At 41.8% G+C, this 24,335-nt stretch overlaps 1 protein-coding gene across 5 annotated transcripts; it reads right to left on the reverse strand.

Moving 5' to 3' along the window:
- Positions 1-2,164: 2,164 nt before the first annotated feature.
- Positions 2,165-19,418, reverse strand: DNASE2 (deoxyribonuclease 2, lysosomal). Of its 5 annotated transcripts, none has more exons than XM_072399503.1 (8): positions 19,287-19,302; positions 8,950-9,027; positions 8,286-8,391; positions 6,869-7,040; positions 5,066-5,138; positions 4,279-4,440; positions 3,056-3,253; positions 2,165-2,767 (listed from the first exon to the last, which is right to left on the reverse strand). In XM_072399503.1, the coding sequence occupies exons 3-8, from the start codon at positions 8,375-8,377 to the stop codon at positions 2,433-2,435; spliced, it is 1,032 nt and encodes a 343-aa protein (XP_072255604.1). In that variant the 5' UTR covers positions 8,378-8,391; positions 8,950-9,027; positions 19,287-19,302; the 3' UTR covers positions 2,165-2,432. The 5 variants fall into 5 exon arrangements, with proteins under 5 accessions (XP_072255604.1, XP_072255603.1, XP_072255606.1 ...); XM_072399502.1 differs by lacking the exon at positions 19,287-19,302 and adding an exon at positions 9,276-10,249; XM_072399505.1 differs by lacking the exon at positions 8,950-9,027 and having other exon boundaries at positions 19,287-19,418.
- Positions 19,419-24,335: the final 4,917 nt, after the last annotated feature.

Raw genomic sequence — 24,335 nt, forward strand, 5'->3', positions numbered from 1 at the left:
CAAATCAGAGACAGTTGGGGGGTATGAAGAGGGACAGTCCCTCCAAATAAGAGACAGTACGGAGGTATGAAGAGGGACAGTCCCTCCAAATCAGAGACAGTTGGGAGTTATGAAGAGGGACAGTCCCTCCAAATCAGAGACAGTTGCAAGGAATGACACAAGTTAATCCCTCCAACTATATAACTCTAAATCATATCAGGGAAGATCATGAGGTATAAAGAGGAAACCTGTGCATGCGTAGTGCCAATTAGAGACCAACCACATAAGAGCAGGCTGTAAACACATCATTTTTATGTCTACAACTTATTCTTTTTAAATACAAACTCACAAATATTTTATTCCATTTATTACACATTAAGACTTTTGATTCCCTCTAATAAAACCAATGCTGTACCACACTACAACTTCCCAACACGGTCATTTTACAAAATTAAAATATAAAAGGTGCCTGGGTACCTTAAGGCTGGATTCACACCTTCCGTCACGCGTTCAGCACATTGCACACCATTGATTTGGCATGTTTTTTTCTCTTTTTAACACATTGCTTTGCATAAATTTGGTTTTGTTTTACAGAACAGAAAGCACAAAGTTTTACTTTCCCTGAAAATAATTGTGTGTGCATTGTGTATAATCGTTCCATTTTTACCCACCACACATCAAAACATCGCTCAATTTATTTCAGATCATTTACACTTTAAATATACAACCAGTATGCCAAGTCAGTGCATAGAAAAGCATGTTAAAGGTAATCATGGAAATATTTAACAATTTTCTGCATACTTCCATGAAATTCTGTGAAATGTTGGTTAATATGTGACCTATTATAGGCGTATGGTATGGAAAACAGTGTACAAAATGTAAGGAACAAACTGTATGATACGGTTGATTACATCACAAAGGCTTTGATGTCTGATAATAAATAGAATTTATTTGTGAATCCCTGGCCTGGTCATGGCTAAAATCAATCACTGTATACTGTACTTACATAAGCAGGGTGTTGGGTAATGGATGGTAGGATGTCGCCCTCTTGTGGATATGTTATATACTACATATTGAGATGGGAGGGGGAGAGAGAGGAAAGAGGGAAGTGAGGGACTAAAGTGTGTGACCTTTTCCAGACTAGCAAATCACTTAACAAAATCTAACCCCAGACTTCCCCTGCCCAAAGTCTCCCTTCTCCCCATTAAAATTTCCCATGAGCTTTGTTTGCATATAATATTTTTTCCAAAAGTCTTCTTTTCTGGTGTCATAGTTCCATATGATGCAAAGTACTATTGCAATGTGAGCACAATTGCTGTTATGATATCCCCTCGGGGGCGGGTCAATGATGCCCTGAAAAAACTGGGCATCATTCAACCCGGCACTGAGGAATAAAACAGCTGGAATGGAGTGGAGGGAGGCACTGCAGCCAGAACTACGTATTTTACCCATGCTTGGGGTTTTTTTTTTTGGAAAAGAGAAAGAAAGTCACATGTATCAGCATGAGATCAGGCATTGGATATGGTAGTAACATAGGAGACCTCTAGTTATCCCAGCCTACATTACACATATACGACCACCGCACCCTGATTAAAGATTTGGGATCCACAGTCTGGATCCATCTATATGTTTAATAGAAACTACGACAAAGTTGAGATTTGTGTGCGGTGTCTGTATTTATATTCTCAGGATCTGCCAGCAAAGTTGGCCTATTGCTGGTGCCACCGCCTGGAGTTGTGCGAGGGAGCCAAAGGGGCTTCTAATCCCCAATGTTTAGCCAACAGTCAGACCCAGATAAATTAATTAAAGGGATACTTTAAATATTTTATTGGTACATCTCAACAGATGTATATTTATTTTAGATTCTTGCACAAATTCTAGGTTTAGATCTTGCACAAATTCTACCATGACAGGTTCTCTTTAAAGCTAATTTAATTGAAAACAGGCATAACCCTATGAAGGTATAGCCTAGACAATGCAATTAGCTGTAATGATAATATAATAGATGAGCAAGGAAAATAAAAGTGGAAGCTGGCATGTCTTGATGTGCAAGCCCCAAAGTTGTAATCCCCTTGGTAATAAGTTCTACAAAGAAAGCATTCAACTAGTGAAGCCGAGTCAGTGACTGGCTATGCAGAGAGGAACATATAGGGATGCTGGCCCCAGACAAATATATCTTCAAATATTTGGACAAAAGAAGAATCCTGATTTTATTAATTATAATTGGAATACAGTAGTAAGTTACAGAAGTTTTCCATTGGACATGTCTTTGCTGCTTTGTAATAACCTGGGAATGTTCCTACGGTTTTAAAGCCACCACATGACCCCATTACTGATTCACTTATGTTACAAATAAGTTACATTGAATGGTATCCATCCAGCATGTACCACATGGTGTTCTTTTCCCTTTCCATTGACATACAGATGATGTATGGTCATCTTCCCATCTTCAGCTAGCACTTGGTATAGTCCATCACCAGCTTGTGGTAGGACTTCCATACCGTGGTGTCCTGGACACACACCGTGCCCCCTCCTCTCTGCTCCTCCTCTTTGTCCCGGTTCATGTCACCAATGCAGGCCCAGCCCGGAGTATTGGACCAGGTAACACACCACTTGGAGTGGTCAACATGCGATGAGTAGGAGATGGTGGGACCAAAGGAGAGTCTCTGGGCGTTATATGTGTGATAAGCCAGAGAGCAGTTAGATGGGAGGATTCCTCTGGAATTCAACCAAAACTGGACACAAACATCGGACTTCAAAGCCTCAGACACCCAGCCGGAGTACAGGTCTGCAGAGAGGAAATACAATTATATACATAGCATCATCTTATATCTGTCCTATATTATATGAAAGACTTTATGTCAATGAAAACATCATATGGTAAAAAGTGGTGGATCTGGAATTTAGCAAACATTTTCTGGTGGAGAATTGGAGAATTTTTCTTGTTCATGTGCTTTCAATTGCACCATTATCAAATGGCGAATGTCAGATTCACCGCATTATAAACAAACCCTTAAATCCTGTAAATCAGTAAAAACAGGGACCTAAAACCATAACAATTTTCTCCATATCTTACCGTCTCTGAATCTGGCATGCTTGGCAAAACTCACAAATGTCTTGCCACCAACGGAGGTGAGGGTGACCTTTCTGTTCCAGGGTGGTGAGGACACTTCTTTCTTCCTTGCTGCAGAGTTCAGGTCAGGTAGGTCACCAGAGAAGTCATCAGGAACAGAGGAATCATATGGAGTAATGGTGTTGTACAGAAGTTGTGTTCCTAGGAGGGACAAATATCGCTTGTTATTTCCCTGAGCCAATTGGCTTCATTTCAAAAGAGTCATATCTTTCTCTGCTCCAATCTGCTTCATTCTGACTGCCATCTCTCAATTTACCACTCTAAGGACCAGACATGTCTCCAAAGACCTACTCTTCTTCCACGGGGCAATCAGCTTACCTCTAAAGCCTTGTCCCAGACAAACATTGGTAATGGATCCGGTCTTGAAAATCTAGACTTTGTACAGAGGACCCCAATAAGGCTCAATGTTTCCTCCTGCCAAATTACTGAACGACTATCAGCTACCATCAACTACTGTCTTTCCCTATGGTGAAGGCCCAGTGGGACATCTCTTGCTTGTCTTCCCCTCAATATAAAACAATTAATGAGGTCCTCGTAAGGCTTGTTCAGTCGTACCTTCACCAACAGTTAATGCATATGTGTATATAGTTACTGCTTTTTGGTAACTATCAACTTCTACTGAAAGTCTACTCATGCTCTATGAAGACCTCATTATACGATGCTCCTGCTTCTCCTCTGGCACAACGAGCTCCTCTTCTCCTTCTCTTTTCCGAAACCAGTTAGCTTCATAAAAACTTCTTAAGACCTTAGTAGGGTCTGGAGGTCGACAGGACAACAACAATCAGACTTAAAGTGGAACAAAATCCACCAATTCTATGGCGCCATCTTGGCCTCTATGGGGTCAGATAAAGCAGCCATCTGAGAGCTTTCACATATGCACATTGGGAACTATGGCTGTTGGCACCAGAAATATGCCCTGATGTAGCCATTTCGGGAAATTCAGTCCCACTTTAGGATCATTTCTGACCCCTCACCTTTTGCCAGTTGGCATATTGCACATGTGCATATAGTTACTGCTTCAACTTCTAAACTAGGCCCATGCTCTATGAAGACCTTATTGTAGGACGGTCTTGCTTCTTCCCTGGCACAATAGGCTTCTCTTATCCTTCTTTTTCTCCAAACCAATTAGCTCCATAATACTATTACTCTGACCTCTTGATTCTCACCAATATCCTTGAACTGTAGGTATGGGTAGGTGACACATATGAAGGATTGGCCATTGTGATGAGCACTGCTGGGCCAGTCGTACTTGAGAGAAGAGGATGGAGGAAAGTGGGGGGTGCTGTGTACCAACCAGAACCCTTGGTTTTTGTCCAAAAGAATCACACCTATGGAAATGAAAAGAAAACTCAATTGTGTAAACTTTTTTTACACAAACCTGGGGTTTCAGAATTAAATTTGTTTCCACAAATCCCAGTGCCGTGCTTTTACAATTTATTGGTCCCCATTCAGTTATTGTCCAGTCCATTCCTTGACCACAGCTACCTCATATCAGATTCTTAGGAAGGTCAGGAGGTTAACAGGACAACAACAATTAAACTTAAAGTGGAGCAAAATCTGCTTATTTTATGGGGCCATCTTGACCTCTGGTGTTGCACATGGCACCAGTCATTTGAGGGCTTGAACGTTGACATAAGAACATTGGCAGTCATGGCTATTCTGGAAAATGCAGTTGCATTTTAAAATTACCTTACTGACTTATTGACTCTTACAGTTAGCATAGCTGGGAATTCATGGTTATAAAAAAAGTCCAAGAACAAACTGAACCCACCCCCAAGCAGCCCTCATAGCCTGGACCCACCCACGAACAGCCCTTTTATACTGGACCCACCCACGAGCAGCCCTTATAGACTAAAATATACATTTCTGGTAGCCTGATTAACATTTTTAAGGAAAATTGTGTTAAAATATTCAACCATAAGTAGAACGTAGGGTGGTGAATGGTGAAGATACCTTTGGTGTGGCCACGAACTTCATTGTCTTCATCTTTGGGAGGCTGATCGTTATACAGTATATATGCCACATTCTGCAAAAAGAAAACCAAGATCATACTTTTCTAATGATTACATAATAATGGTTTATGTATTTAAATCTCTTCATTGCAGGCAGCTGTGCTTAATAATTACTTCCTGTTTAGTAATTCTGCATAAAGGCTGTGCCTTGCTGAACATTTTACTGCATTATCTCTATAAAGTAACAGCCTATCTGCAATGTTCAATGACATTAAAAACCCACAATTTCCTGGAAGTCACTGATGACTGACCTAGACCACCAAGGTCTTGCTTAATAGAGCCTTCCAGTTGGTCCAGGGTGCCACCAATCAATTTCAAGGGGCATCAGGAAGGTTGGAAATGTGAGAGGGGTGGAGCCAAATCTGACTTTTAAAAGTCAGGATTTGCATATCATTTCAGCCTCTCATATCTCTGGGTTTGCTGATTGTTTTGACTTCCAGTTTTCAGTTAGGTTTATGTGAGCTTGTGTTTTCTGCTGTAATCGGATGTGTGACTGGAATACTTTCAAATGAAGAAATAGTTTTTTCTATTGGACCATAGGAAAGCAGGCCTGGAGTGACACCTATGGGCGAAGGGCCTCATGACAGGGTAGCATTGAAGACTGAATATGTGTAAAAGGTGAATAGTTCATGAAAGGGGGGGCCGCGGGTGGCTGGAGATTGTTCAAAAGGGCATGAGTCAGTGGTAGTGAGGGTCAAAAGGTAAGGAAACCGGATGCAGGCACGAGGACAGAGGAGGTTTTGGAATTTATGATAATAAGGGAAGTGCTGGTTTAATAAAGGGGGCTGCTGTGGCCAATTATTCACCAAGAAAATGTGTTATGTCTTTTATTGTGGGGTTTTGGGGGGTGGTTAATGGTCACAGCAGAGGAAGGCTTCTAATGCTGTGCCCTGGTCAAGCAGAGTTGCACTGACGAGTCACCACCTCACTGAGTTTTCTACATGTTGTGTTTTTTAAAGCTTTCTACCTTCTACTGCTCTACTAACTGCTGACATTGCTTCCATCATTGCTAAGCATTCTGTAAACAGCAAAAGAAGAAGTTGGGTTTAAGAAGGTTCGGCTTCTGTTGCCGAATAGACAAAGGTGGTCAAAAAAACAGAATTAGCAAAACATAAACCCAGCTTTTTCTTTTACATTTATGATAGTGAATTCAACAGTCACATGAGTGAGATATCCATCAGCTCAAAGTAGTTACAGCATACAGTTAGCATAAGTTACATGAAAAGTCAGGTTGAAAAATGACATAGGTCCATCAAGTTCAACCACTTGGGAAATAAACATATCCCAGATATAAAACCCTATGGACATAGTTGGTCCAGAGGAAGGCAAAAAACCCCAACAGGTGAAAGAAAAAATTCCTTCCTGATCCTGTGAAGCAATTGGATGTTCCCTGGATCAGCAGTCTCTGTTATCTTTACTTAAAAGCTTTAATACCAAGTTATATTCCGTGCTTCCAGAAATCATCCAGCTTTTTTCTATAGTAGTTGCTGAAACTATTTCTACATTTTCACAGACCTTACAGTGAAGCATTCCTTCCTTATCCAAAGATAAAATATCTTTTCCTCCAGACTCTAGATGATACATTTGAAAAAAAAATGCCGTCCCACTCTCAGTGGGCGGGTCTATGACACCCAGAACAGGAAGTGAGTTTAATGATGCTGGTTGTCATTGAACTGAAACCTGGACTTCTGCTAAATCACAATTGCATTTGTCAGTTACAATACAGAAGGAAAACTGAAGTCACCTGGGATTGTGAAGACTTATAAAGCTGATTGACGGTCCGTCCAACAGCGCTGTCTGTTCTGTTCATTAGTGAGACCCCCTTGACCCAGCCGCCACTGTTACCATCCTGATACATGTATTTCATGCCTGCCTCACTGCTGTGGTCCAGACTGGGAAGCTTGTACACAATGAACCTGGATATAAAATTCAACAAGAAAAACAGTTCCACATTTTTAAAATTGTATTAATTATTTTTTTTATACAGCTATCAACAGGTACCTAGGTCTGAATAGATATTAGCCGCTGTAATACTCATGCAGCGGCACTGGGAGAGGAAAGAAGTGGCAGAACTATTGATGTACTGTAATCATGCTCAGCTACATTGTACAGTCTTTTATATTTATTACTGAGAGCAGATGATACTATCAGTGTCCTCCTGTTGTCTCGTTCAATCACAGGCCAGAGTAGGACTTTGAGCAGGCTCAGGTAAGGTAGCACATGACCCAGGGCCACAAGTTAGGTAAACGTCCTAGACCTCCTCCCACCCATATTCTAGCATTGTCAAGACAAGAGGCTGGGCTAATCAACAAGGGAACCGGGTGCAAGTGTTGGGTTTGGGATAAGCAACAAGAGAGATTAGTGGAGGGTCTATGCTGGCCTGAAAAGGGAGTCAGGAGCAAATTGAAAATCTGGTTGCACGTGCACCTGGTTCCCTTGTTGGCTTATCAGAGTCTCCAGTTGCACCTGGCTCCATTTCTGGCTATCCCAGATTCAGCATTAGCACCTGGCTTTCTTGTTAATAAGCCCAAACCCTCCTTGCTGGCTAGCCAGATCCAAGAGGAGGGTCTGAACTAAATGGGTGAAGGAGATGCTGCTGGTGTTGGGTTTGGGCTAAAAGCAAGGAAGCCAGGTACAAAGATAAGCTAGGGTAGATAACAAGGAAACCAAGGGCAAGTGGAAGGTCATAAGTAGATGGTCTGATCTGAACCTGCAAGGGACTTGACCTCACTTAGTAAAGGGCCCGTAGCTGTTCTGACAGCATGTTGCAATCTAAACCTGCCATTTGTACAAGTGCAGTTCCAACTAATGGCTGCCAGGAGAGGACAGCCTAATATGTAATGTCTTGACTTAGATTGAAGACTCTTTCAATCCAGTTTTGTACCCTTTGTGCCATACTGATGGTAGCTCCAGCAAGATCTAAATGTGATCTTTGAAGAGGTGCCTGGATCACAGAACTCAAATACTGATTTACTATAACCAGTCCCATTCTCTCTTTCTCTAGGAACAATCTATAACAATAAAATAAGTACTCTGAATTGTATACACAAAAAAATGCCATTAGGTACCTGAGTACCAAAAATCCAATGCTATATTGTCCCAGACCTGTGCAAGAAAGTCCAAAACCTAACCTAATATTCACGTAACCAATGAGAACTCACCAGTCTACTGGTTGGCCATTATCTCCATAACATGAGATGGCAGCAGAGGACAGGTACGGCATCAGCAGGGACATCAGCAGCCACAGTGCCATCTTCAGACTTTACTCTATCAACAAAAAAAGTTACCATTTCGATATATTTAACAAAATTAATTTCAAGAAACACTGAAAAAACGTGATGTGAAAAGATGAAGATTTCTGGTTCTAGGATGGGATCTTTGCCAGCAGCTAGGGTGCTTGCAGGACATCTCTAGTTCCTATAGTACCAACATTTGCGAAATTAACAATGATTGGCAGTGAGCAGTACTGAACTATCACTGGTGTCCCCATTTATTTTCTTTTGGGCTGCTGTGGGTGGATATTACATGTGGAGAGATGGCGGTTCATTGGCATGAGGGATAACCGCACCACAACCTGACCGCCACTCTGAGCATGGCGATAGCATGAAGAGGTCCAAAGCTTTCCAGGTAGGGTAAACCCCGTATAGGGATGAATGCCAGCAGCTTACTTATTACCCAACATATCAGTACAACAATAGTGCAGAGAGAAGCACAGTGAATCTATAAGAAGTTCCTTGTAATTTGCTAAATAAATATATTTTCCTGCACACCTAGCAAAGAAAAGTCAGAGAACGCTGAAACACAGTGAATGAACACCGAAATCACCTATATTTTCTCTTTGCTCCTACTGCAGATCCGAATACTCCACATTACAAGTGTACATGTCCAGGCACATACCTGAGGCTGAAACACAAAAATCTGTAAATTGGGAACTCACGTGCGCCTGGTAGATAGCGATCTCTGAGTTTTGGTTCAGGATTTCAAAGATTTTCATACAGTCTTGTGACCAGTATTCCCTCCCCCAATGACCAAAGTAATTTACTTCCTCTTCTCTTAAAGATAAACTTTAGAAACACATTAAACAAATCATAAAACATAAATTATAAAACAATAAAAACCTAAAAATACAAAATAAAATGGTACGTATTTACTTTAAAAATGTGCACTTGTTCTTCTATTCAGTGCTGTCCTATGGTCTTCCAAAATTTTCTACTTGATTTTGGTTTTAGGGGTGTAGGAAATATTGATACACCTGAGTATTGCAAAATTATTTAGAAATTATGTTCTGGTATCAAAAGCATACTGTGAGCTTAACAAACTGATATTTACATTGGCAATGGGCAGTGGTGAAATGTATTATTTTCAAACATTATTGCTGCATTATTGGCTACAATCTGGATTTAATAGAAATGGTGATTGGGGTGGGGGTTAGGTATTGGCAGTGATTATAACAGCGAAGGAAGCAGGTTGGACCATTGCAGACATTTTTTTACAGTTTCCTGAAAAAAATTGTTATATATTGTGGTGCTCACAGTATAAACAATATATTAAATTGTTGCCAAGAAACAAATACCCCACATAGCCATTTGCTGTCCAAATACCCAATTTTACTTCCTGATCTTTTTCACCACCATGCCTCACCACAATCCATGCATGTGTAGCTGCAATATAATGCGTTTGCACCTGGGGCAGTATTTTACCCAACACATACTGCACATGTGGGCCGAACATGACAACATGCATATCCAAACCCACCATCCACTACCACCATGAGAGTTCCAGCAAGAAAGTATTTTGTTCCAACCCAAAATAATACTACATACTATACATACTTATACAAAGTCCTAATAGGAAGCAAAGAATAAAAGTTGGGTGCAATTGTTTTTAGTGACCATGAGAAGAACGAAACAGAACTAAACAGAAGAACTAAAACATAGAATATTAATTTAGGAAAATTCACTTTATTGTGCAAGCTTTGTTGTTGGGTGCAGACGGCATGTGTCAGGGTTCTAACTGCACTCTGGCCAAAATGTGCACATCAGAGGGGTCCTTAGATCGATGAGCCTGGACAGCGCCAATTTAAAACATAACAAGCCACATGATGCACACTACAAAGAAATACGGAACCTCACAGCTGCAACTCTTCTACAAGAAGCATCAACCCCACCCACTCCACAACTGACCCGCACATGCTTGTTATGCTCAAGTGCACATTGTAAGGGCAAGTGCACCCATATTTCTTTCCAGACAGGTTTTGTTTAAGACATATTAATATAACATGATAAAATACACATTCCAAAAATATGCCAGATATACATGAAACACCAAAGCCTTCATGTAAACAGCGCAAGGGAGGAGATGTGGAATTGAGCTGATGTGTGTGTTTTTGGAGTGAAGAACAGAAGACCAAGCCAAGTGGAGCAACAAGGACAGAGATAGTGAGATACAGATGTGTGTGGGGTGTTAAGGGATCCAAGAACATTTAGAAATGCAATAAGTATCATGGCTGTGGCAAAACATAGCTCCCCAGACTTGCATACTAACCCCCTTGCCTACCCCAACTTCAACTTACCACAAAACTTTTTCCCCACCCCCTCCCCTCCACCTTGTTACACAGTAAATCACACCAATCGTTGCTTAAATGGCCCGCAGGCCTTTTATTACCAAAATATTATTATTCATTAACTTATTAAATAACGATATAAAATAATATAACAATATATCAATAATAATATAGATAACAATTACAATAAACATAAATAATTAACTGAACAAATAATAAAACATGAAACATTATAACAATAATAGAAATTAACAATACCATAAAATACTGTTTCAAGAACTGTTGCTCACTGGTTGCAGGTCCTCGAAGGGCACCCCTTTATACCTTTTGGGATCTGCACCTTACAACAATTGCTTCCAGCCGCCCATACTTCTAGCTCGGGAACTAAACTAAACATTTATTGTGCTGACCCCACCAACAAATTCCACCAAACTGCAACCCAAACCGGGGGCTCCATACCTTAGATGGGCCCCCCAACATAAATATTACACAACAGCACCTTCTTCTCAAGGACCTCAACTGCCACAAGCGAGACACCTAACGCTTGTGCGCTCCTCCAAATCTGCAGTGCCCATTGAATCCCGTCCTGCAGGCCTAAGCACCACAAATCAATGCCCCATCTGTCAAATGCACCCCATCTGATCTTAGAAACACCTCAACCTCTAAATTGCAGTGCCGCACCACTAACCCCCCATTTCACACAACAGAACAGCCCACGTCCTTGTTTTATTTCTTCCTAGCCTTGTTCAAACGCTCCACTGATCTGGCCCCCCTACACTGCAACCTACCCACCATATCACACCAGACCACCAACAAATGCTTAAACATAGTACGCAGCCTCAGAAAATCCCATTTAATATCTTGTATCAACTCCCGCACAGGCCTGCTACCCAAGCCGTTCCCACGAGCATGCTACACCAACACATTAGGCCATATCAGGCCAAACAGGCACTCTCCTTGCACCCCTTGACACATAGGAATCACCTACAATCCACACCAGGCCGGGGAAAACACCTGTAGCAAAAAACGCAATTGAATATCTGTCCCAGAGAACAAATAACCCCGAAGCAAACTGAAACTAAAGGAAGAGAACAACAGCAACCAACCACCTTCCCCATAACAAAGCACCACAACCATCAACCCAACAAACCGGCTGCTACAACCCCCCTACTCAAGTGCCACCAGGTCCTTCCATCCACACCGCCTGCCCCTTATAACCTTCAAGAGATTCCCACCACAATACCATATCTGCCCTCAACTTCTTATTCAGTGGAATAAGGGGATAATTCTACACGTGAGGTGTAACTTACCCAACAAAGACTGAAGTTCCTTCAGCTGCATTTTCCGTCAGGTACTCGCCTTAACCACCTCCTCCACCAACCTGCGCAACTTATCCTCTGGCAACCTGCACTCCATAGCCACGGTGTCAATTACAATACCGAGGAAAGCCAATTCAGTCTTGTCTGCCACCACCAGAACCCAAACCGCTCCGCAACTTATTGCAATGACCCCAACAGTACCCGGCAAACCAAAGAATTGGCCGGGCCAATGCACAGGAAATCTTCCAGATGGACTTCCAGTGAATTATAGACAGCACTTCTGTCACATCCTTCACTTCCCATTCTACAAACGTACTGAAGGCCTCAAAGAGTGCGCAGGACAGGGAACACCCTATAGGCAAACACCTGTCCAAATAAAATGCTCCCTGCCAGATGCACAAGAAACGTTGACTCTCCGGGTGCACCGGCAGCAACCGGAACACCGCCTCAATATCGGCCCTGCCAACAGAGGGTCTTTGCCTTAACGACGCACCCATTTGAGTGCGCAATTAAATGACGTATATGACTTTGGAGCCCACCTTGGCTCCAAAGGCAAAGTTATTGAACTTTGAAATGAAGTTATTGAACTTTGAAATGAAGAGGCAATGCCAAGAATCACTTCCAGTTCTACTATGCGGACTCCATGGAAAATGATAACTATACCCAACATATAGAACATGAGAGTCTTGTTATGATTCTGCAAGACTGTTGCAAATGAGTTGAATAGAACTAACACGAGTCCAGATCCAGTCAACATTCTTTGGCTAAGAAAGAAGTCAACTCAAGACTTGCTTCAGAGACTCCAAGTATTATGATGTCTTGCCAACACTTTTCTAAAGAATGAAGCTCCCAGAATGGGTTCCAGACACTTGCTGGTTGTGTCCAGTGAACCATTACTGGACACCACCATGTTATTTATGGTACTCCCTGCTGAACCTCCCCATTGTGCATGTAGAGAGAAATAAACCCTAGTAAGGGTTCTAATGATTCCTCACTTTATTAAAAAATAGGCTCCCATGTATTATGATGGTTTAAAGAAAGAACATCTCAGAATGGGTTCCAGTCACTGGTTGGTGGAGTCCAGTTACACACCACTAAATCTCCCCACAATTCCTTACTTTCTCTAAAAGAATTATACCTGGGGACACCATAGTTTACAATGGTTTGCCAACACTCCAATAAAGAATGGAGTTCCTGAAATTGGTTCAAGTCACTGGTTGGTGGAGTCCAATGACCTTTTTTTTTCTTACTAGGGGTACTCCCCCGAATTTCCCCACTGTGCATGTAGGCAGCAATACAATCTTATGGGGGTTCAATAAACTCCTTTATCCAAAAACAGAGAATGTTATTCCTGGAGTCCTCATGTAATATAATAGTTTGCCAATGCTCTACTAATAATGAGTGAAGCTCCCAGAATGGGTTTTAGTCACTTGCTGGTGGAGTCCAGTGAGCTACCTCTGTTACTTATGTTACTCCCCCCTGAATTTCACCACTGTGTATGTAAACAGCAATATAATCTTGTAGGGGTTTAAACATTTTTTGTTTTATCCAAATAAGAAATGTTATGTTTTATAATGGCTTGTCAACATTCTACTAAAAGTTAAGCTCACAAAAAGGGTTTCAGTCACTGGTTGCTGGAGTCCAGCGAAACTCTCCTCGCTTCCTTCTAAATCTGCCTATTGTCCATGTAGGCAGCAATAGAATCTTGCGAAGGGAAAATCCACCTATTATTACACAGTTTTTCATATAGCACCATTATTTTACACAGTGCTATACAAAGTCCATAGCCATGTCACTAGCTGTCCCTCAAAGGAGCTCACAATCTAATGTCCCTACCATAGTCATCTGTCATTAATACAGTCTAAGGTCGATTGAGGGGGTCAATTAACCTAACTGCATGATTTTGGAATGTGGTAGGAAACTGGAGTACCTGGAGGAAACCCACACAAACACGAGGAGAACCTGCAAACTCCATGCAGATAGTGTCCTGCAGATAGTTGAGATGCAAACCCAGAACCCAGCGCTGCAAAGGGCAGAGTGCTACCACTGAGCCACCATGCTGCCTTTAGAGCTTAGAGTTGGATGGGCAGGAGCCTTGGGCCCAGTGGTTATCTAGACATCTAAGCTACAACCTTCATATTTCTGCAGTAAAACAGAGAAATGGTGCAATTGGTTAGAACTGTGCACCTCCCTACCACTTTACAAGAGAAGATGAACCTGTAGGCAGCTGGTGTGTAATAGGACCAAACCCATATATACATTCCATTCGGTGGAGGAGCTTTTTCTGTGCTTGTGGGATTCTTTATCAATGTTAAGTAAGGAGAAAGAGGGCCAAAACTGCTACTGACACGTCATTTACAGGAAATATCTGTCAGTTCTCCTAACAGATACTTCTTCTGTTAATGGAGTAACCCAGTCCTTCATCCCTGATATTCCATATTCAAAGTCATGTCAACTCTAATCTACTATATATTTCCCATGAACAAGCAGATGGTAGTTGCCATCAACAGCTGCTGGATACCTGTTTAGGATTTGGCTCAACACCCACAACTCCATCTTCTGTAGGAGCTGGGCTAGGCTGTTGTTTGCTAGGGTTAAGTAGATGTCATCTTGCAGGTTCTTCACAAACTCCTTCAGCATTACAATGGAGCTCGTTAGGGTTAATTATGGAAAACTAGAAAATACAGGGGCTAAACTTACTAGGTAGGTGAGTTTTAGAGTGTCTATGGAAGCCACCATTGGATGATGTGGGCGATGGTTAGAAAAAGCTCACTAGCTGGAGGGAAAACATTTAATCAAATGTTTAATTCTATTACACTGTTCTCTGTTCTCTTCTTGCTTGATTTGTCATCCCATATGACAAGCAAGTACCGAGCATTGCTTTAATAACCTCGGCGTGTGGGTGACCCTTAATTAAAAACCAGTCTTCCAGAGAGATTAAATCTGTCCCTCAGGACTAATGCATTCTGTTGTTCTGCTGCTGATGAAAGCAGTGACCGTTTCAGCTACAGAAATGATTCACTGCAATGAAAAATCATTCAGTTCTCTAATGGTTTTCTGTAATCTCTGTGTGATGAATAACTTGTAGGTTTTTTTGTGTTAGAAGAGTGCAACTTGACATATATAGACGAGTCTAATCTTCTGGACATCTAATCTTCTCTGGTTTACAATGGATATAAACCCAAGGACATATATTGAATATACATTGGCCCACCACCAAGATAAATAGATTTGGATTATATAAATTCTGCTCTCCCTTATTGGACTACAGATTATCCCATTGCACTCCCCATTGATTCATTTACATTACACAAATTAGAAGTATTCTGCAGCCCAACATGAGAAGTCCAGGGGCAGTGGAATTGATTGTCTTCAGTACTTGTCTCATTTTTAAGGACAAAACATGGTACATATGGGTGTATTATAGATGTATATAGTGGGACTTAGGGTTTCCTCTAACATCCTAAAAACGTACTGGTAGTTTAATTAGCCTTGGGCTATGTTACAGTCATCAGACTATGGTAGGGACATAGCATAGTGACCTCCACTGAAGAATAGTTAGTAACATGACTATGAACTCTACATATTATGTCAGCACTATATAAATACATAATAAAAAATGTGCGCATTTAGCATACAATCATTTTTATTATTTATTATACCTTGAGCATGATTTGGCAAACCATATTCCTTTGATCTAAATAGAAAAATTTGCAGGATTAATGTCGCCGATTCTAATGTATTTAACACGCATCAAAGCAGTGCGACTTTTGTGAACACGACTCCCTAATTAATATTGATTCCACTTTGCAAAGACTCTGTTAAATTTGCAGTGTAGTGTAAATGAATCTTAAGGTTAATTAATCAGTGTAATGATTGTAATGTAATTACTCCATTCTTTAAATGTGACTTTGGAAGATATTTATGTAAAGCAGAATGATCTAGTTCTATTCTCCAGATATTTAAATAATAAAGGAGGTTTAAACTTCCTCAAGGGTAGGGGAAGAGGTGAGTAGCCATAAATGTAACTGAAACTTTAAGCCCGTGGGAGCCAGTATAGAATATTCTGCATGGGAAATAATTAGCAGATTCTTGATGAGTGTTATCATCGTGCTTTGAAGAACTTAAGGGTTGGTCAGAGATGTTTACAGACACAATAGACCTTGGACCAATATGCATTTCAGCTCCCTGCACCCCCTGCCATTCTATCAGGGCCCAGGAGAAGGTGGGGGCCCTGGGCAATTGCCTAGTTTGCACCATCCTTAAACCATATACATAGGTATATCATATATCAGAAATTTTACAAATACAATTGCCCAGTTTGCACCATTCCAAAACCATAAAAATACATAGATTATATATCAGAAATTCTACAAATACATGAAAGAATGACTTAGTTCATGTTAGTTATGTTCATGTTCCAAATTTCAACACCAGGGGGAGTAGCTGTGTCACTGTCCTCTATTCTTCACAACTGGCAGGAGAGGCTGCAGCCTTGTGTTTGATTTTAATAAATTGCAGTGGCAGCATTATGATTTAGGTGAGCTTGGCATTTATATGATTTACATTATCCTTGGGCAGCAGAAAGGGTAGAATATTTAAAATATATTAAAGTATTCAGTTTTATAAATAGTTTCTGCTCTGCTTTGCAATTGTCTAGGGCTGAGATCCCACTTTGGCTGTGCAATGCATATTAAAAAGAATTGTTGTGTGTTGTATTAGGGCGGACCATTAATTTGGCTGCCAAACAAAACCACGACACAAGGAAAAGCCGTGCATGATGTGCTTTTGAAATCATTGCTCTGCAGCGCACTGCTTAGATGGATTTGGATGTTATTAGGAATGAATAGCAATCCAAAGCATGTGATATGTATTGTTATGTATTGTGGCAACGCATTCATTTCTGCATGTGAACACATGCATTATCAGAACGCACTAGTGTTAAGTGGACCCCATACGAAGCTGTATTAAGAGGGCCTAGACATCACATCTTATATACGACACTAGGCTGATCAGAATGCACCAAGAACTCTAAGTCCACATGCACAGAACCTGCATGAATATTTGTAAGTATGATTATGTCAATGTCACACCCTGGGCTGGTGTCAGTGGGCACCAATTCCCCAAGCTCAGCCGCACAGTTCACCTAAAGTAAGCCCCCAGTAGCACTGTCTCAGCATTTGGTTGCCATCTTTACATCTAAGACCAACAGAGGACCAAGATTCTGCAATGCAAAGGTGTCCACAGAGCATGGGGATGAGCATAACTCAAAGGTCAGCCAAGGGTCTTGCATGAGGGATGGTCAACCAGACAAATTATCCAAGAATCAGAGGCTAGAGAATAGTCAGGAGATAGAGCCAAGGTCATATAAAAAAAATGGTCAGCCAGACAGGTATCTATGGATTAGAGCAGGGGTGTCAAACTCAAATACACAGTGGGCCAAAATTAAAAACTTAGACAAAGTCACAGGCCAACCTTGAGATTCATTGAAACAATTGAGGACATTTTTCCTTCTCATTAGATATAAAACCTTGATGCGATCACGACCGGCATCACTTGGATAACAGACATCGCTATATGACACAAGGCCATGGGTCACCAAGAAGCCCCTGTAACTCCAAAAGCCTCCCAGCACCTCCCACGTGTAGTTAAGGGGGAGTGCTGTAAATGCCAGAATCGGCCAATGCAGGGCTAAATCTTATAAGTGGCCCGCCGCTGGAACTCCCTCTTTATTGAAATAGCGCTGCTACTAAATTCCCGGCATTACTTGCGTCCATAAAACAGTCCAATGCGGGGCCACGCATAGGCAGAGAGCCGGCTGGTCTATAGACGCGAATGATGTCGGGAATTGTAGTAGCGGCGCTATTCCAATGCAGTGGCGGGCCAGCTGCAGTTCAGATTTAGGATTCCTTTGGGGGCCAAAAAAAAAGGACGTTGCAGACAAGATTTGGTCCGCAGGGCAGAGTTTGACACCCCGGGATTAGAGGGAGGAGAATAGTCAGGAAATAGACCTGAGGTCATACATAACAATCCATCAGCCAGATAAAGTGTCTATGGATCAGAGGCGAGACAATAATCAGGAGATTGAGCCAAGGTCAATCATACTATATACAAGAAATGGTTAGGAACAAAGGTAGGCAAATAATAGACAGAGCCAGAATCATAGACAATGATTTGTTAACCGAATGAGATATCCAAGGGGCTAAAGGTGAGAAATTACATGGTTGTAGTCAGGATGGGCAGCAAGCTAGAAATATCTGTTAGAGGGCAGCCAGATGGAAACCACTGAAACATTACAGGAACAAATGCTATCATGGGCCAAGAGCAATGGGTCAGCCCTGGTTTAAATATCCCACCAGCTAAGGCGGGGGCAGACTATGGCGGAGAGGGTCAGGGTTATTGGTCAGGGCAAAGGAAAGGTGATTCCTTATTCAAATAGCATGCCCAAACAACTACACTTAACTGTGTTAGGAATAGTTGAAGCTGGGTAGGGAGAATTGGAGTTACCAGTCAAGGACCGTAGAAGGAGATCCTCTAGCCAGACAACATGCTCACCCAACCACGCATGTGTGTGCAACTGCATAAGGAATGCTCAAGGCTGGGCAGGTAGATTTGGAATTGCCAGTCAAGGACCGGAGAAGGAGATCCCCTAGCCAGAGAGCATGCTCACCCTACCATGTATGCATGCACAGCCACACAGGGCTTGTAAAAGCTGGGCAGGGAGAATTAGGGTTAATAGCGAAATCCAAATGAAGGAGATCCCCCAGCCAGATAGCATGCCCAACCACGCATGCATGTGCCAATGTGAAGGGAATGGTTGAGGCTGGGAATGGTTGAAGTTACCAGTCAAGGCCTGAAGAAGGAGGTCCCGTAGCCAGTTAGCATATCCACCCAACCACACAAAGTTAATGGGGGATTGGGAAGCTGTCAAGGGGCAGTACTGGAAAATCAGGACAAGTACAGACAGTCAGACCACGTCACATATTACATTTACCACCTATGTGTCCCCCTTGCATGGAAACAGTAATTATACCGTAGTATTTACTATTGTTCTAGAATGTCTCGTGTTTTTCCCAATGGATCCTAGTGACAACAGAAGGCCCATTAGTTGGCTGCTGGGGCTGAGAAGTTTCACACAAAGATCTTTTCACATTTTTCCACATTTGTGTTAAAGTATTATTAGACACGTAGCTTTGGTAGTGAATGGGTTAGCATTGTGTTAGTAAAGTGGGTTTACACTTCTGCAGAACACACAGAAAGCCATCTATGAGCGTATTTACCTTCCTGCGCCTCAAAGCAGCTGAACAAAAGGCTCCTCGCACTTCCTGGAACTCTGCCTGTCATACTGTCTTAGGTAGAATGACGCTGCCTGCCTCTATGAAGAGCTTGTCACACTTCATTACATCCCTCTATACCAGCAAACTGTACTGCAGGGCATTTATTTCACATAGAACAGAGTTTAAAAATCATTAACAAAAATTATTTGCATTAAACTAAGTTTCATCTTTTCCTTTTTTAGAGCAGATTAGAAAGTGAAAGTGAAAGGCTTATTCACTGACTGAGGCTAGGTGTTAATACATTTAAAGAGGACACGAACTGTGACAGTGGTGCTTACAAAAAGACAAGCAGAAGGCCAAGGAATAGTCAGTAATATTGCTTGTGATCTTCCTGCAGCTCATTCTTTTTCTATTTTATATGTACTGGGAGCAATTACTTTCACTGCTTTCTGATGGCCTGCTCCTCCTGTGCCCATCAAACTCTTGTCTACCTGGGCACGTGCCATCCCTGTACAGCCTCCACAGGTGGTTGGCATATACTCTGTCCAGGGCATCTGCTTCTTCTACTCCTAACCAGTAAACTCTGCCCTGACTTGATCTGCCCCTATCTGTCCCCTGGGCTGGCAATAATTCTAGGCCAGTATCACCTCTTAACACCCATGATAGCTTCCATTTCCAACCTCTTTAACATAGAGGGTTTTAAGGGTTCTTAAAATACTTTTCAGGCTCTTAGAGAACTCCTACTATAACTACTATCTCCACTGATCACAGTACATTAGTGTGGTGGTCATTCTTTCTACATTGCTGACCATTGGAGGGAATGTCTCCCTCACAGATAGTCATAAAGATCACAAACTGCTTATTGCTCAAGGAACTTCTGGAAACCTCGGGAGGAACCTTGGTTGGGAAACTTTGGTCCGTTGTGTAGTCTGCCGGATGAGTTAGTTGTAAGTTGCTAGTGCAGACTACCTCTATCTTGACCCTTCTAACAGGTTGTCCTCTGCTTGACCTCATCCACTCTTTCGGCTCTGGACCGTTGGATACCACATCTGGCTGACAAGTACCTGTGCTTGACCTCACAAAGTTCCTTGACAACTCTAATACCGCTTGCCCCTCGGACATTTCACCTGGCTAACTACTACCTGGGTATGACTCTGGCTTTATCACCTGACCACGCTCATGCTTGATCTCTTGCTGACCCTTGACTTGGCCATTCCAATGCTCTCCCGATTCCCTGGCCTTGCCCAGGGTTCCTTTCTCATTCCTGGTCTTCTGGCAGTTCTAGGTGAGAACCAATGCTTTGTGGTTTAAAGTCCTGGGCATCTGAGTAAAAGGACTGCACAATCTGCTTCTTGGGTTGAGCAAGGTTTGCTCTCGGTGATACATGTGACAGAGATTGGGGGATTGGCATCTTACTGACACCAGACCAGGCTTGACACCTATCTTGCTTTGTACTTTGTGTCTCATTGTGGAATTGACCATCTTTGTTGAGGAGCAGAGCCACAGAATTGATAAAACAGAAGCAGGGAGTCCCTTCAATTGCACTCTCCAGCAAGGAAAATACTGAGCAGCATAGTGGAGACATCATCAAATATCAGAATCCAAATCTTGAGCAGTCAGAGGCAGCTTTGCCTAAGATGATCTCACATACCAGATACAGCTATCATGCTATAAAGTATCAGAAGGTCACTGCTGGTTTTCAGTCGGAATTTAAGACAATAGACAAATCTTTTAAGGTATTTCTTAAGCTACGTACACACTTCCAATTATTATCGTCGGAAAACGAACGACGAACGTTCCTGCACGATATACACGAACGATCGTATAGCACCGATCCTGCACATAGAGGTAACGACACGATCGTTCATAGATATTGTACACACAATAGATACGATCGTTTAAGCGATAGAGGAACTATGTGCACGACAGGAAAGTGAACGGACGTTCGTTCATCACGCATGCTCTGAACATGGACGATCAACGAACGACCGTACACACGAACGATGTTCAACGATCGTCGTCCAATCCGATCCGCCGGTCCGGTCGTTCGTTTCCAGCGACTTTCCTCGTTCGTCGGCGTCGTTGGTTACTTTTTTACGAACGATTTTTTGCCCAATCGATCGTTCGTCGTTCGATTGGAACGATAAAAATTGGAAGTGTGTACGCACCTTTAGTCAGGAGCCACATGTTTAAATTTGTAGGACAACAAATCTTCGATTAAGGTCCACCCTAGGGCCAATGAAAATACAAATCTGGGGTTCCTTAGATAGGCTTGCACTGAATACTATATGGACAGGAGCGTAAATTGGGAGCTGGTATTGGGAAAGGTTTTCTAATGAACTGGCACAGAAGGCTCCACATGAGATGGCTGAACAATCTGATTGATTTCATTTAATGTTTACGATAATTTTAAAGGCTGCTTACAGATGGCCAGATATCTCCTCAGTGTCCACATCACAATTTTGTGGATATCTGCCTGTCTCCTTATTGCTGCCTTCCTCTCTTGTAATACATTTTAGGCTTAGTTAATATGGGCAGTTGGCAGCAGATCTGTTACTATTCTAAACTGCCGGTAATTTGGGCGAACTCTCCAACCAATGTCCAGCATGCAGGGAGTTGATGACCACCTGCTGACTGTCCATGGACCACCCATCAAAACCACAAGGTATTTATTTTTGAAAGAACAAGATGGTGTTCTTTTTGGTCTGAAGGCCATCAGCCACCCAAGCACCATCTGTGTGGACTTTTTGTGCAATAAAAAGCAAAAAAGCTCAATGCATTCATTTAATGACCGTGAGCACCCTAGCCCTTCAAAACAATACCATAACAAACAGCATGGCTTGAAATAAATGAATCATTGTATAAATCAAGACTGTCCAAATCAATTCCACAACGTCCAGAATGCAGACACATTTTAATATTTCTCTAAGAGACAACCATAAATTCAATAAGTTACGGTATACGAAAAGTCAGCAAATTATTTTTATATGCAATTCCTCTCCTGTATGTGGCCCTTGAGGACTTGAGTTGGACACCCCTGATATAGAAGGTAGTTTTCCCCAGTATAATAGTTCTCCTTCTGAATTTATTCCTTCTTGTTGATAGATATTCTCCCTAGACCTTGACTTCTGGTATTCTACCTTTATTTAATCTAAACACACATTTTTTGATATATTTCTCACTTCTGCATATGCTTTACCTTTACTGTTGAAGCATGGTATCTTATAAAAAAATAAATGTGGTGGCCCTAAAGGAACCAAAAGATTCCTTGATAAACCAGAAGGTTTGCCACCAACACCACCGAAATGTAAGTAAAAACAAAAGGTATCTTCCGGTCTTGAATACTTCTCCGGAGTTTCACTTTATTCCTCCTCCCGGTGCTCAGTGCTCCTCTATCGACTCGATTTATAAAATCAGATACTTTATTGATCTAATGATAAAAGTATCATTGCTATGTAGTGTGGTTGCATATTTCAGATAAATTGTTCTTTCTCAAGCCGGTAAACAATAAAGTATCCTTTACAAGGAGTTATTTAAATTTATCTTTAAGGTTGAGTGCTTATCCAAAGGTTAGTAAAGAGCAATCAGAGGTAGGCGATGTGGGAAAGAATGATAAAAGATTTAGCATTATTTTAACATTGTGGGAAGTAAGCTTGAAACCAATTCTTTATAACTCCGAGTTCTAATCTGCTGAATCTGAACTTTACAATTGGTACACCTTTTCTGTGTTCCATACTGGAGCTATACATCCCATCAAAATCAAATGTTGGACAGCATTTCATAACGTTGTACATAATCACAGCCTTACCCTAGCAGTGTCCTGGGCGTGGAAAATAGGTGCAGCATCTGGGCCTGGAACCGGAATTTCATGCATTAATTACAGGTCAGGTTCTGGTAAATTGGGGCCCTGAGCCAGAATCAAATCAGAGCAATGTTGGTTGGAATATTAAATGCTTTGTGACATGACCCACTTATTGAGTACAGAATATTCTGCTCCATTGTGTCTTTCTAGCTTTTGGATTTGAATGGCATAACAGTTAAATTGACTTTATGCAAAAGTTTAAATGTTAATTAGGATGAAATATTACATCATGAGAGGTCTTAATTTGTTAAATGCAAGGTGGGGAGATGCAAAGGAAAAAAAGAGACGTAACAAGTTGGAAGCAGAAATAAAAGTATAAAGGAGAAGGAGGTAGGAATAATGAAGGAGCAAAACAGAAGTGTTAATTTTGGTGAGGAGTGTAAAGTAAATTTTTTGGACTGACCCTGTGTATTTATTTTTGTGTATATGCTGTGTTTGATATTTACATATTTGATGGACATTGGGGAACTTAACAGTGGGGCTCCTTCATTGAACTGACTTGAGGCCCCATTGGGGACCCCTGTTAGCTGAGGAGGGTCTGGGGCCCTCATAAGGAGGCACACTCTGCACCTCCCTATGTCTGCCCTTGATGGCAGGAAGGTGGCATTTAACTAGGGGTCCCTAAACTTTTCAAAAACAAAGAGCCAGTTCAGTTTAAGAAAAGAATGTCAGTATGTTAGTGGTCAGATGCAGTAGAAAATCACTAGTCAATGGCAATAAACTAATTAAAAAGAACAAAATAAGAACAGAAGATGTAAAAGTGCCTCATATCATTAGGCATATTGGTGTGCCTGTATCAGTGGGAGGAATGGTGTCTATGTATCTGTAGAAGGAATGGTGTCTCTGTATCAGTAGGAGGAATGTGTCCCTGTATCTGTAGAAGGAATGGTGTCCCTGTATTTGTAGAAGGAATGGTGTCCCTGTATAAGTAGGAGGAATGGTGTCTCTGTATCAGTAAGAGGAATGGTGTCCCTGTATCAGTAGAAGGAATGGTGTCTCTGTATCAGTAGGAGGAATGGTGTCCCCNAATCAGTAGGGGGAATGGTGTCCCTGTATCAGTGGGATGAATGGTGTGTCTGTATCAGTAGGAGGAATGGTGTCCCTGTGTAAGTAGGAGGGATGGTGTCCCTGTATCAGTGGGAGGAATGGTGTCCTTGTATCAGTAGGAGGAATGGTGTCCCTGTATCAGT

The sequence above is a fragment of the Pyxicephalus adspersus genome, chromosome 2 (assembly GCF_032062135.1).
Source record: "Pyxicephalus adspersus chromosome 2, UCB_Pads_2.0, whole genome shotgun sequence".
Lineage (NCBI taxonomy): Eukaryota > Metazoa > Chordata > Amphibia > Anura > Pyxicephalidae > Pyxicephalus > Pyxicephalus adspersus.